The sequence below is a fragment of the Lactuca virosa genome, chromosome 9, assembly GCF_052849685.1.
Source record: "Lactuca virosa cultivar CGN04683 chromosome 9, Lactuca_virosa_CGN04683_v6, whole genome shotgun sequence".
In the NCBI taxonomy this organism is placed as follows: domain Eukaryota; kingdom Viridiplantae; phylum Streptophyta; class Magnoliopsida; order Asterales; family Asteraceae; genus Lactuca; species Lactuca virosa.
In genome coordinates, this window is record NC_136434.1 from 174,662,357 (window position 1) to 174,677,885 (window position 15,529).

Sequence of the window (15,529 nt, forward strand, 5' to 3'; positions counted from 1 at the left end):
TTTTTTAAGGTGAAGATGTTAGATAAATGATTGGCTGAGAATGATTCCCCCATTCTCAACCTTTTTTATTTTCTCAATAGTACTTACCTATATATATATATATATATATATATATATATATATATATATATATAGATGTAGGTTCAAATGTTTCTCACATCTATTGTGTGCTAGAATGCATCAATATGATTTTAGTATTAATTATATGTATATTAAATGCTATCCATACTTATAACTCATTTTTATGGAAACCAATTAAATTCGTCATTAATGTCAACAATAATATTCTTTCAGAAGGAATTCATATTTAGAAGAATGAGAGTGTATTCCAGCAGAATGAGAGTGTATTCTAGTAGAATACACTCTCGTTCTTCATATTTCATGCAACTTTATTGTATTTTAAGTGAGTGACTCCTGAAACAAAATACGAACTCATATATAAAAACCTAGATGCGAATTCATTCTGAAAGAATGTTATTGCTGACATTAATGACAGATTTAATTAGTTTCCATATAAGAGAATTATAATTATGAATATCATTTAATATCTATATTTATTTAATTAAATAATTATTTAATTTACTGAATTTCTATTGGTGCATTCTACCACATAATAAATGTAACAAACAAAATAACCTAACCATATATATATATATATATATATATATATATATATATATATATATATATATATATATATATATATATATATCCCATACCTAAAATAGGGGTGAGCAAAAACCGCACCGCAACTAAAATTAACCGCAAAACAGCATAAACCGCAACCGCAATAAAAACCGATGGTGAGGTTCTCTGTTTTTCAAAAACCGCAAATTTGCGCTGCGGTGCGGTTATTAGTTTTCAAAAACCGCAAAAAAACCGCACCACACCGCATATATTATATACAATTTTTTTATTATCAATTATTAGTTTATTAAATATTAAAAATAAGATAAGTTTCATGAATGAAAAACGGATAAAATAATACAAGACAAAAGTGTTGGTTTTTTCTTATGTTTAACTTTGAAAATTGATGAAATTAGACAATTTTAAGATATTTATTGTTAATCATTATTGATTTGACGTTTTTAAGATATTAGTTGTTTGTGGTTTAAGTTAAATAGTTAATTGTCATATACCTTATGGATTTTTTATTATTACAAGTAATATGTTTGAACTCTTAAAACTATTTGAACTCTAAACTGTGGTTAAAAACCACACAAAATAACTGCACCAAATCCATGCGGTTAATAACCGCAACACAGAAAAAACAAAACCGCACCGCAAAAATAACCGCCTAACCGCACCGCAAAAACAACCGCACCATACGGTTTTGAAAATGGATTAACCGCATTTGCGGTTAGTGGTGAGGTTTTGGCTAATAACCGCACCGAACCACACCGCGCTCACCCCTACCTAAATAGAACACGAAAGGCAAAATGTGTTGGATGGGTGTCGTGTTTGGTTGGTATCTTCAAAAGTGGCGGCCATGCGAGGGCCAAGAAGATTGGAAGAGGCAAGGCAGGCAGAACTACACAACTTTTTAGTTTTAGAATCAATTAAATATTTATAAATATGTCTGTTTCATTATTTATTATTTTATTTAAGTGAAAATTAAGTAAAAGGGTTTGGGGGCATAAATGAGTTGGGAAGGTCAACTTGAATCCAAATGGATGTATGAAAGGGTGAGCAAATGGATGAAATTCAAGTCCTATATATAGAGGTTTATTGGTTTTGTACGGTGCCACGTGTCGTTATTTTCATGGTCCACGTCGTAAGCCGTTCACCGATCACCACGTGTTAAAAATTCATGGAGCCATGTCACTCGGTCGGCTGGAGGAGTTGGCTACCTGACAAGGCCACGTGGCGCGCCATGTCATTAGGCCAGGTGTTTTTCTGAAATCTTTGAAAGACCATAACTTTCGTATACGGGCTCATTTTTTGATATTCTTTATATCCATATGTATATTTTCGAGTACTACAGTTTTCCTTTAAACCTCAACAAATAATTCTCACTCTATTTTAAATTCATATTTTAATAAAGATTACATTGTTAAAGTTCATGCGAAAATCATAAATCCTTCAAACGAACTTCGTTCTCAATTGTTTTTATATCAACGGATTCGTATTCACGAAATCTTCAACTCTCATTTAGATTGTTTTGACTAATAATCAACCGATTTTAGTTTCGATTTTTATGCGCACATTGATGTACTGAAAATTCTAAAAATCATAACTTTCTCATACGAAGTCAGATTTAGACGTTATTTATATGTACGTTTTCGCTTTTATGATTACTACGACTTTCGTTTAGATTACTCGGGCTAACAAGCAACTGATCTCTAATTCACTTTTTATGACACACATAGTTGTGTCGGGTTGATTGCAAAACTTCGAAGAAGCATAACTTTTTCATACAAAGTCAGATTTAAGCGCTCCTTATATCCACAAAATTGTCATTACGACTACTACATATTTATTTAAGACTATTTATCCTAAATAATATTCTAATTAAAATGTTATTTATGGTCCGTAACGCGTATCCTATTCGAGGATTTTAATCATAAATACTTTTTATATTTTATATTTTAAATGTCTAGTTCGAACTTGCGGACGTTACAGATTTTAAGTCATAGTATCATATATATTGTCTATTTACTATGTTTATTTAACTTTTTGTTAGATTTTATTAAAAAATATATAATTTTTTAATTTCGATATTTTCTATTTACTATCGAATTTCAGATTTGTTCTTGAAAATTCAACATTTTTTTTAAACCCGAAATGTCACTCTGAAATGTATTTTTTGTCGGTCCAAAATTCTCTATTTCGAACATTAGGGTTATTTTGCCAAAAACATTTTTTTGTTATTTTCTTTAAATATACATTGCATTATTGTTAGATTACTCAACTTTCATTTAATTATTTATTTGTTTTATAATTATTTATTATTATTATAAATGAAATATTGTACCATTGGGATATCATTATGAAACTTAACTATCTTGATTTAGAAAGAACCTTAAAACGGACTAAACTAAAGTAAAGTAAAACTTCAAGGACCATTCAATAAATATACTATATTTTATCTTCTTTATCTTCTTCCCTTTCGAGAAAACCGGACAACAAGGTCGAACAAAGTCGCCATTTTTTCAGAGCAAGGTTCGGTACGCTCTCATTTCTCGTATCAATTTCCCCTTTCTATTTAGGCTTTATTACGAACAAGTATCGTTTAGGGCTTTCGGAGAACAATTGCACTTTGATTCTTTTAAAATCTTTTAAACCTAGCACACTTCAAATGGAAGAAAATTTGACACGGATAACACCGTAATCGTTGTATCCGTAGCACTTTCTACAACAGTTTAGTCTGATTCTTGTTCCAGAATCTCTAAATTCGAATCAAGTTTGCGAAACAGATTGAATACTTTTGATGGTTATTGCTAATTACAACACCGTACTTGACATTTCAGTCGGGTTTACCATGAATCTGTATTTGATGTTATCACGAAATTCAGTATCTTCTGCCAAATTGAGTTCAACTATTCAACCCTTGAAGCCTTTTCCCCTATGAATTGGATTTATGCTTTCAAGGCCCTAAATTTGTTTAAAATAGATAAGAAGCTCATAGTAGTTTCACAATTTATGCAGGTTGTTAACAAATGGCAAGTCTAATCATCTCTCCCCCATTGATCTCATCCTCAAAAAGAACCAAACCAGAGTTCAAAACTTCCCATTCTTCTACCCATGGTGGTGGGATGATCATATCAATGCAGAGACCATTGGAGGAGATATACAGCATAAGGGTAGAAAAGAACGTGTCAAAAGAGCGATTATCAGAGCTTGGGGTGTCAAAATGGTCAACATGGAAGACAGGTAAATGCAATGTTCCATGGGATTGGCATGTTGACCAACTGGTTTACATTGAGGAAGGAGAAGTGAGGGTTGTTCCAGAAGGTAGTGAGAGACACATGAGTTTTGTTGCTGGTGATTTGGTTAGGTATCCTAAATGGTTCGAGGCTGATCTTTGGTTTAATGGGTATTATCAAGAACGATATAGTTTTAGGGCTTATGGTGATGATTAGGGTTTGTGGAAGAAGTTGTTGGTTTTTTTGTGGTAGGGTTTGGAAGGTGTTGTTTCTTGTATTTTTGGTTTGGTTTTGAATGAGAGTATTGTGGAAGAAGTTATTGTGTTCATTTGAAAATCTTAGGTGTTTCTAATAGATATTATGCCTTAATTACCTTATGTCATGTATGTCGTTTATCTATATAAATATATGTATGTGTGCAAGTATGTTTTAATGCTTGATAGAAAGATTGTATGCATGTTTACATGTATGCATTGATGTTTGACATAAAGATTGTATGTATGTATGCATTTATGTATTAAGACGAATCCCCGCGCGTTGCGCAAAAATATATTTATATAGTTTTTTTAGCGGCAAACACACACATCCATACAATTATTTAATCTTTCTCTTAATTCTATAAACTATGATTTAATATTTATAAATGAAAATATAATGTTAATAAATGTATATAAAACATATATTTATTTCTATATATAACGAATAACAAATAGTATAAAAAATAAATATTTCATGATTTTATTGACCATTTTAAGGTTTGTAAATTGTATGTTAATTTATGTATTTAATGAATAACAAATATATGAAAAACATAAATACTACAACTTTTAATAACATAAAATCACTATAATGTCTACTATAACATTTGTAACAAAAAGGACCTTATTAAACACCGGTAATCATACAAAAAATATATAGAAGACACATATTATATATATATATATATATATATATATATATATATATATATATATATATACACACACACACACACACACGCGCGCACACACATACATACATACACGCTATTAAAATTATCATATCGCTATTATTAACTTTGAAATAATTATATTTATACGAAGTTGATATAAAAACTCATTATAGCATGTTTGATGCCTCTAAGACATACAACAAAAAAATATTAATAACATTAAACTAATTATGAAACAATACTTACTGTTCCAAGAAAAATCCGCATATTAATAACCATGATGTGGCAAAACACTTTTTTTTCAACTCTTCATATTTTAATTAAAAGTATCTTAAAACACGTGATTTTTTGTGAGAAAACTTATTTATATATTACTAATACGGATACAATGTATATAAATGAGAGGAAAATAAAAAGTCACTACCAATTACTAACCATAAGTTATAAAAACTTTTGAGTTGTAGTGATTAATAACTTTATATTTAAAATCATAAGTAAACACAAATTAGAAAAACTCTTTTGTTGTTGTGAAAATTTCAAATGAATTTGATTTAAGTTAATTTCCCGCGTTGTGCAGAATAGAATTATATATATATATATATATATATATATATATATATATATAGACAAACACACACACACAGACACATACATACACACTATTAAAATAATCATATCGCTACTATTAATTTTGAAATAATTATATTTATACGAAGTTGATATAAAAACTCATTATGACATGTTTGCTTCCTTTTAATGCATACAATTAAAAATTATTAATAACATTAAACTAATTCTGAAAGAAACTTTGTTAAGATTGTAAACTTCTCATTTTAGGTCACTTCATATAAGATTTGTACAACTTGCTATAAGGATGGACTTGAAATTAAGCTTTTATGATACAAATTATGGAACATATCAATATACTTAACATAGATTTCTTTAACCAATTACAATATGTGGTTCAAACAACCTTTTATACATGTACAAATGTAAATATAAAAGGAAACAAAAATCTAAGAAAAAACAAAACATATTGAAATATTCATAACAAAAACGAAGAGATAAAAACAAATAGGCTAATGATGATGTTCTCACATGTAACTTCGAAAATTGCAAACCACAACTCGATTTACACATCACTACTAGAAAAATAATATAACACGATCAAACTATGAGTAAAAAATGATACATTCATCCACAACCCTGACTTGTAGAGCTCTTTTAGGGACTTCATCACTGCTAATATGTTCTAAAAGATTATGTCTATTGAAATTTTTTCTTTTCATTTTCTTATGACATCCTTCTTACATGTAAGAGTTTATATAGCATGTTTGATGTATAATGCTAAATCAATTACTTAGAAGACATTTGAAAAGTCATTTGAGAACATGAAAAGACAAAGGAGTTTCAAATCAATGTGGTGCTTAGAAATATAGTCATTTGAGAATATGAAAAAACAAAGGAGTTTCAAATCAATGTGGTGCTTGGAAAAATGCTTCTATTATAAGATATATAGATATAAATGTTTGATAGAAAGATTTTAATTATGTATGAATGTACTAATTGTTGTTGACAGTTGGCTGACAAATGAATAAATCAAGGGAAATCTCTAGAAAAGTCCTAAGATTTTAGTTCAATTTATGAAAAAGTCTCAAACTAAATTTTGTTTATAGAAAATCACAAAATACCAGCTAAAACTTCGAGAAAACCCTTTTTGGCCGGTTTCGTAGATTTAGCCGGTATTCTGTCCTTTTTCGTTAGTTTGCTCAAAATATTATGACTTTTTTGAAAATTACCCTATAACCAAAATATTAGGACTTTTCTGAAAATTACTATGGAATTAATGGATATTATTATTAACAAATCATTTATAAACATAACAAACATTTTTTATTATAAACAAAGGAAATGCATTTGTTTCTAATTTCTAGGAATAGAATGGTCGACTAGGTTTATTGTTTGTTGAACACTTCAAACTGCTTATGTTCCTGCTATGTATCGTTGTAGGTGTCATAGTGAGATGTATGATGTACGTTTCTTCAATTAAATACAAGAGTTGATAATATTTATTAATACACAATCAATAAGTGTCTACTTTCTATTAGGTGTGACGCTATGTTATTAGAAAATATCATTACATTATGATTCTTGAACATATAGATCTTTCATTATGTTCTTTAACCTAAATACCACCTAACCTCCGTACATTATTCGGTAACAACCATCAAATTACACACATAGTGAAAAATAAAATTTAAATGGCAATTTAAATAGATAATCACCCTACACTTGTTTCCATATAAACTATCATTCACAATTCACTTTTACACATTTGATAGATGTGTGTTAGCCTATGGTTGTTACCGTGTGAGGTATGGATGTTGGGTGGTAGTTAGGTTAAACAACATAAGAGGAACACCAACATTAGAGGAACACTCATTGAGTACATCTCACCATCATACCCACAACGATGCATAGGAGGAACGTAGAGAGTTTGATGTGGTCAATAAGCAATAGATGAGTACTTAGACCACCAATTTATTCCTAGAAATTTGCAACAAGTGTATTTCCTTTTTAATAATAACAGTATTTGTTATGTTTATAAATGATTTGTTAATAATAATATCCATTAATTCCATGGTAATTTTCAGAAAAGTCCTAATATTTTGGTTATCAGGTAGTTTCCGGAAAAGTCCCAAAATTTTAAGAAAACTAACGTAAAAAGACAGAATACCTGCGAAACCGGCCGAAAAGGGTTTTTTCGAAGTTTTAACCGGTATTCTGTGCTTTTCTGTAAACAAAATTTAGTTTGGGACTTTATCATAAATTGGACTAAAATTTTAGGATTTTTTCTGGAGATTTCACATAAATCAATGGAAGAATGACAAATACGGGAAAAGTAATCAACTTTAAAAAAAAATTATCTTGATGACACTAGGGTAAACTTGGGTCCAAATTCCTTCATTTAGGCTTCCCAATTCAAATTTTCTTGTTTTCTTTAGAATTTTGCTTTAATTTTTCGGATGACAAAACATTTTTTTTCCCCAATAATCGTTGAAGCAACATCCACCATTCTGGTTTTGGCCACGGAAGCCGGAAGTCTGCGGCCAAAAACAAAAAGAGATGTCTCTTTTTTTCACACATTTAAATCCTTTTGGTTAAAAATATATTGTAAAGTCTTGTGATTTGTGTAAACTTTACATATTGTTCTATAAAGATGGTACCTCCAAATATTTAATACTCTAATCACTATCACCAATTCCAAAATGTGTGTATGAGATAATGTAATTCATGAGTCTTAAGCTGTTGACACATATAAGTAATGACTTTGGACATATTTGACAAAACTAGCTGCTATCTGGAGCTAGAAGTTGCCGATAGTTGAAACTTGAAAGCTGGTAACTAGTAGTCGGTAGTTGGAAGCTAGAAATTATAACTTCTATTTTTGTAGAAATGTTTGAAAAAATTAGTTGTTATCTTTTAATGGTTTAAAATTGGATAAAAACCAAAATCTAAAAGCTTCGAAAAGTTGCTTCAAGTAGTTTTTGGATTCAAATTTTTTTGTATTTAAAACAAAAGATAAAAGCTCCTAATGTCGAATAAAGTTGCTTTTGAGTTTTTTCTTAAAAGAAAAAAACTCCCAAAATTTGCATTTCGAACACAACGTTTATCTCATTGTGTAAGAATAAAACCTAAACCAATGATGGAATGTAATACCCGTTTCCAAAATAGATCAGTTGAGGACTTGGAGGGATCAAGGTAAGGTTTTTGGGAAAAGCCTGGTGCCATGACGTGGAGTATGGAGGACCACGATGTGGCATGAGGAAGGTCACGACGTGGTAGTTGATGCAACCCAAGCCCACGATTTTTATGGTTTTCTCTATATTTAAGGACTTTAAATTTAGGGTTAGGTCATTATCTTCAGCCTCCACCCTCTTATCTCAAAAAGCCTAGATCCATTTGAGTGTTCTTGGAGTGGTTGTGGTGTTCTTGAAGTATTAAGCCTTTGATTGCAACTTCAAGAAAGAGAATTTTGAGCTAAGATCCAACAAGCAAACCTCCTCACCACCTTCTTGCACACCTTCTGGACTTTTGTAAGTCCCTGCGTTTCTTCTTTTATGTGATATTCTTCTAGATCTATGTTTATAAGCTTGTTATTCATGATTCAAGGTGGTTGAATGGATGGATTCCATAAAGTTGGCAACTTTATGGATCCTTGAGGTCCCTTTATGGTTATATGTTCCAAATATAATGATTTATGTAGTCCTTGGTCTCAATCTAGAGTTTTGGAGATCATTTCTTTCATTAGTGACCTAGTTTAGGAAGGAAATGCATTGGACATGAGTGTCCATAAAGCAATGATTTTTATGATGTATTTGGGTGTTAGAAAGACTCATGTATAGTATGAATGAATGGATTAAAGGATTAAGCACTCAATAAAGAATATGGCAATCTGCCAATAACCACGACATGGAAAAGGGCTTCCCAGGACGTGATGATACTCTGCATCGCGCCTATCTTGTCCTGGCATACCCACAACATGGCCAAGAGGTCTCCACGTCATGGTGAGCGTTGACTTGGTTAGCCGTTGACTTTTGACCAGTTTGACTTTGGGTTAAACTTGAAGGAATTGGGTTATTGATTAAGGTTCTATCTTTGTTTGGTTCTAGTCGGTTCGCAGGAGTGATCGGTGTAGGGAGTGAGGGTGTGACAACCGTCAAAACTCAGGTTAGGACTCATCTAGAACCTTGTTATTTCTATGTGTGCACATAACTTGGCTTTAGAAGCAACAAGTTGAGCTAGATCGCGACTTAATAGATCCCTCGGAACAAGTAGTGTAACATAGCTTGTACTAAGTAGTCACATCGATATGTGAATACTCCAACTAGGTTGTAAAGTGCAAAAGTTCAATCTCAAAACTAAACATGAAACCATGTTCAATAGATCACAACTCAACGGTAATTTAAATACCCTAATTTATTAATCGGAACATGTGACGTGCTTAACTAGTTTAAGTACTTATCAAACTCAATTTAATTAAATCATGATTTGATTTAATTACAAGTTGGAAATAATATCCACACATCATAATTTGAATTATGAGCCAAAAATATAATCCAAGGATTTTCTAATCCTACATTCAAATGTTATGAAACTTTATTTCATTTATTTAAAATATAAAAAGTTGATTTTCTAAAAATCAAATCATAAGTTATCATTTTTATAACTTAATTTAAGATGATTCAAGTTTATGAATTTATTTCTAAAAACAAATAGTTCAATAAAAACCAAGCAATAAACTCTCGGAAGTTCATGAAAATACTTAGAGTTTTAATAAAAGTTAAAGCTAAATTTTTATAAAAATTAAGGGAAGGCTTTAAGAGGGTACTCTTACCAAGAAAAGCCTCATAATAACCCTCTCTCCTCCCCAAAAATTCGGCCATACATAACCTCTACACTCCTCCTCTCTCTCTCTCTCTCACTCATTATTGCTCCTTTATGCAAAATCCCGAGGTCAGATTTTGCATGTCAATGTGAGAGAGAAAAACCGATCTTAGAAACATTTTATGTGGGAGAGATTTTTCCAATTCATTTTGCATATGCTAACCAACATTTTTGGAGTTTTGTGGCTAATTTTAATTAAGTATATCCCCAAAGAGATGACGGGAGAGATAGTTTATCCAGAGAGGTGAAAACTCACTTTCTTTCCCTCTTCTCTCAAAAAACACTCCACTACTTCTCTCTTCTTCTTAGAATCATTTCTCTCTCAAAAGTCCTTCAACTTATGCCACATCCACGAAATTCTCAGCCATATTTTGATCATTTTTGAGGCTTTTGAAGTGTTCTTGAAGTTCAAAATCGAAGACAAGGTAGGATGCTTCACTCTCTTCTTCTTCTTCATTTTGATGTAGATTTTTGAACTTTTTCTTTCTAAACTCAGATTCTATGCCTAATCTTTGGCTAGAACCTTTTATTTCATCTTAGTGTTTGTAGATTTTCACCAAAACACATTGTATGTGTCAAATATGGTGAAAATCCGGGACCAAACCAAAGCTAAGATCAAAAGGAAACTAGTATGTTCTTGTGACTTCTAAAACCGGATTCAACACCTTCATTTTTTTTTCTATTTATGTTTTCATATAATAAAACCATTTCTAAGACATCTTGGATGGTTTTTCACTCCATGCATGTGTTAGAAATCGGATTTGTGGTGCAATCCTAGTGTAGGATTTGGTGGTTCCAAGGAGTTCTCTATCACAAGAATAAAACACCCACTTTGGGGCCTTGGATAACCCTAAATCTATGGCTTGGATACATGCATCTAAAAGCTTCTTGTTCTTCTGTAAACTCTATTATATTATTATTCACTTTCAACCATAAAGGTTATGCATGTTGTTCTTGTGAACATATGACCCAAATGGGCACTTTAACCAACCAAAAATAACATGCATTCTATAAGAAACGATTGTTCGGATTTGAACAACCATATCTCACTCATTTCTTGACCAAATCACGATATTCTTTTTTTTATGAAACGTAGTCCTCTGAGTTAACTTTCGAACCCAAGTAGTCTCACTGTAAAAAATTATGAATTCGATTTTTCAAGATTTTTACAAAACAGTTGTGCAAACAGAACTTTTTCTGTGATCACTGGTATTTCATTACATGATCAAAGGCCTTAAACCCCACAATAAATATGGATAAAATTATTTTAAGAACTTGACACATTTATCTCAGAAGACCTAAAATTTCAAGAACAAATACTTTACAGAAGTTTGTACGAAAATTGTTGAACTTCCAGCTACATTTGGAACTCATGCACTAGTTAGTGCTACATTTCTAAACTTGTTGGGGTTGAATACCCCCATTAGCTCCGAAATAATTTTTAGCCAAATTGTTTTATGTAAGCTGATGGTTTCAAGGGATGATCTGTAAAACCCCAAGTGCTAGAACAAATTCTTTATTTTTCTACAAAAATAAGGATTTAATGGCCAAAAATTCAAAATAAATACTTACAGATGAGATAAAAATCTTAAAAATTATAGAACTGATTTATGTTCAAAATCAGGATCCCACCTAAATTTTCATACAATTTGGCTACTGTTTGGTATTTTTCATTGAATTTGAGCATGAATTTATATTACTCAAAGGCACAAACAAATATTTTTCCCAGCTTTGGGAACATTATTAGAACCTGTAAAAATTAATTTGTGAATTTTTTGCAACTATTTACTATTCACTTTGAATTTTTCTTATTATGTAGACTTAAATTGAAAACAAATAACAAATTACCTTCAAAATTCTCTATAAAATTTCTAGACACTTATACCCTCTGTTAGAACCAACAGAATATAAATTTTTACAATTTTTGAAGTTCATTTTCATGCCTTTATGGATTTTTGAACACAAGGCACTGTGAATTCAGTATTACCAATAATGAACCGAACAAACTTTGGGGACTTTACGACACCACTAGTAGGATAGGTAGTTCTTAGATAATGTCTTAGTGAATTGTATCTCACTAGAAACTATTTGTTCCGTAGGGCACTAGTAGAAATCGATCTCTACAACACCGAACCGCGAAGCTCGAACCGCAAACTCTCCCTAGTGAGTATTCACAACCCCCTTTTTATTGTTTTCATGTTTTGGGGTGGAAAGCATGCTATTGTTTTATGATCTATCCGTAATATCTTATGAACTTGTGGAACTTTGTTTTATGAACTTGTTGGGCCTTTTTTTATGAACTTAATGAACTTGGAACGATATTGTTTTATGAACTTGATGAACTTGGAACGATACTCTTTTATGAACTTTCTGTTATGAACTTGTGCTATGAACTCTTGATATGAACTTGTTATGAACTTTGTATGTTAAGTCCCTGAGAACCGAACTACAACCTATTAACTCGTATTTCGAGCCGACGGTCTTATGGATAATGTTATTTGGGGTAGACAACCCCCACTCACCCAGAACCATGAGTGCATATTTCCGTGAACTGACATCATGGGAACCATGGACATGATGGAATGGGGCAAGAACGGTCGTTAGGCTTGGTTGTGAACGGAGTGCTTTGGCATTCAACACTCATTTTGAGTTGGAACTTTTGTTGAACAAATCTATATTTTCTTACTGAAATGATGTACCTTTATAAACCTGTGAACTCACCAACTATTTTATAGTTGACCCTCATTTTTGCATGCTTTTCAGGATACGGTGAGTGAGCCAATTTAAGACGCCATAATGATTTATGTTTATTGCTCTTGTTATGTACTAGAATATGTAGTATGGAACTAAAATGTAATATTGTTTCGAATATGATGTAAACATAAAAATGCTCAATGATTATGGTTGGTAATCCTATTTATCGTGTGTTATGAGACATTAGCCTGCCATCCTTTGTGTTTCCGCTTTAACGGGGTGTGACAGATTTGGTATCAGAGCCGAAGGTTATAGAGAATACAAGTTTTCCCCTTCCCTTGGGAAAGCCTAAACTATAACCAACAAGTTAATAATCATACCATCTAGTACAACTAAATCGGGTGGTGCACTACTGGACCCTAAATATACATAACATGATCACCTATGTATGATTAAGGAAGAGCAAGTGCAAGACCGGAATTGGTTATAGTAAGTGGTATAAATAACCTAGGATCTTCTTAGACACTAAATAAAAATAAGAAATCCTTAGGCGCACATAGCTACCAAGTTACATTAGGCTGCTGAATTGCTTCTAAATGCTAGGATTCCTTATGTACAATTTAGTTAGGTCGAACTCTATATTTCCCTCTCCCGGATCGGCCAAAGAATGGTGATGCATTATCGGATGCCAATTAGTTAACCCAACTAGTACTGAGATAGAAAAGGACCCCTCTATGGAATCAGAGTCCGGAGAGGAGGTTACTAGTCAGTAACCTACCCAGGAGACCTACGCACTATTCAGTTGTGTCATCGACTCCTTAGGGTGACATCTTCATCGTCTTACACTGCATACCTTACTGACGGGCCAAGTTATATCACTAGTCGCCCTAGGATGCTATAAGGACGTAACTCTAGTTGTCTTGTAGTGTGCTGCGAGCATAACAATAAGAATCTTCTAAATTTAGGAACCCCTTGAGATACATGGAATATAACGTAATGCATAAGATGAAAATGCCTTGTGAGCTTTGGGAGTTAAATACAAAATATTTTCAAACGACATACAAGCACATCTCTTATTTCCACGAGCTTTTACCTCAACCCCTAAGGTCGGATCCCTTCCAACATTGTTCCAGTTCAACGGGAGTAATATGGAGGGAAATCGACCCATTACGACATCATTCGAGATCTAGAGGAGATATTACCTCTCGGGCATCGTTATAGAGAACTACTTTACGATGGAAGGTACCACCATGGCATAGTATTCTTATCCCATTTCGGGGACATATCTGAACCTCGCTTGATACCCATACAACCACATTCGTAGCATGTGTGGCCACTATGATATGTTATTCTAAGCAACCTTAGAAATACCGTTCATGTAGCATGGCAGCTAATCGACACCATCCTAATGTAGACTCCTTGGGTTATACATAAAGTGACTCGCTACTCCCAATGTACGTGGAACGTTTGGTCTAGTTCATATTTTCGTATACGTTATGTTGCCAACTAATAATTTGAAAAAGGCCTTGGCCACTCCTTTTAGGTCATTCTCTCTCTTTGGAGATTGATTCTTTGAAAGTCTTAAATGACTTCTCAAACGCGTATGTATAGGTTTTCTCCTATCCATAAGAACTTCTTAGTAATTTTCGGACATACTTCTTTCGAGCGAGTTTTAGAATACCATCAACTATATTTCTCTCTATGCCCATTCTTAATATTTACATAGCAATCCTTAGGTCCTTCTCCTCAACCAATCTAGAAAACTATTTTTCCAACCTTTTGATATCCAGCATGTAGACTGAAAAACCAACATGTTAGATGTCTCGCCTTCAACCCAAAAATAATTCCATAGGAATTGCCTAAACCTTCCATGCCTAGGCAGGTTGTGTTTAGAATTGACCTAATTTATGGGGTAACACCAATAATTAAAGCGTCGTACCACTTATCACCCTTTCAAAATACAAGAGCTATATGGTCAACTCCAGAAACCCATCGCAAAAGGGTTATTTCGTCCAAATTCTTCATGATGGGGTGCACTAGCGCTATCCATTAAAGAGAAAGATGGATCGATCAAATGTACATCGATTACAAAGAACTGAATAAGTTGACGATCAAATACATATACTCTCTTCCTCGAATCAACGATCTGCTCGACCAACTATAAAATGCCTCGTACTTCTCTAAGATCGCCTAACCACTAAATGCAGTGTAACGCCCGTAGATCTGGGCTAGTCATTATAGAGACAATAAGTGTTGAAAACGACTTTTTGGTAGAAGATTATTTATAATGAATAATCATAATAAAAGTTGTAGTGTATGGTACAAGGATTTCGTACATATAAAGAACGCCGAAATCTCAGTTATAACGAAGGAGTTATGACCTGTCCAAGTTTCGCGACAGAACCGGCACAACACCGGGAGACATAAATAGTGAATTTACGATAGAGCGACTTTTAGCCTTAGAAATCTAAATGAAAGTCGTAGAATACATTAAACCGAGCGCGTCCATAAAAAGAACGCCCAAATCTGACTTCGTATGAGGAAGTTATGATTTTTCGAAGTTTCGGCTGAGCAGTGTACAACCCGAAGT

General features: G+C 32.5%; 1 protein-coding gene across 2 annotated transcripts; it reads left to right on the top strand.

Moving 5' to 3' along the window:
* The first annotated feature begins 3,064 nt into the window (after positions 1-3,064).
* LOC145135689 (uncharacterized) lies at positions 3,065-4,243 on the top strand. 2 transcript variants are annotated; one of them, XM_079069943.1, is made up of 2 exons: positions 3,065-3,167; positions 3,649-4,243. In XM_079069943.1, exon 2 carries the CDS (start codon positions 3,660-3,662, stop codon positions 4,080-4,082), a length of 423 nt encoding a protein of 140 aa, XP_078926069.1. In that variant the 5' UTR covers positions 3,065-3,167; positions 3,649-3,659; the 3' UTR covers positions 4,083-4,243. The 2 variants fall into 2 exon arrangements, with proteins under 2 accessions (XP_078926069.1, XP_078926070.1); XM_079069944.1 differs by having other exon boundaries at positions 3,065-3,162.
* The last annotated feature ends 11,286 nt before the right edge of the window (positions 4,244-15,529 follow it).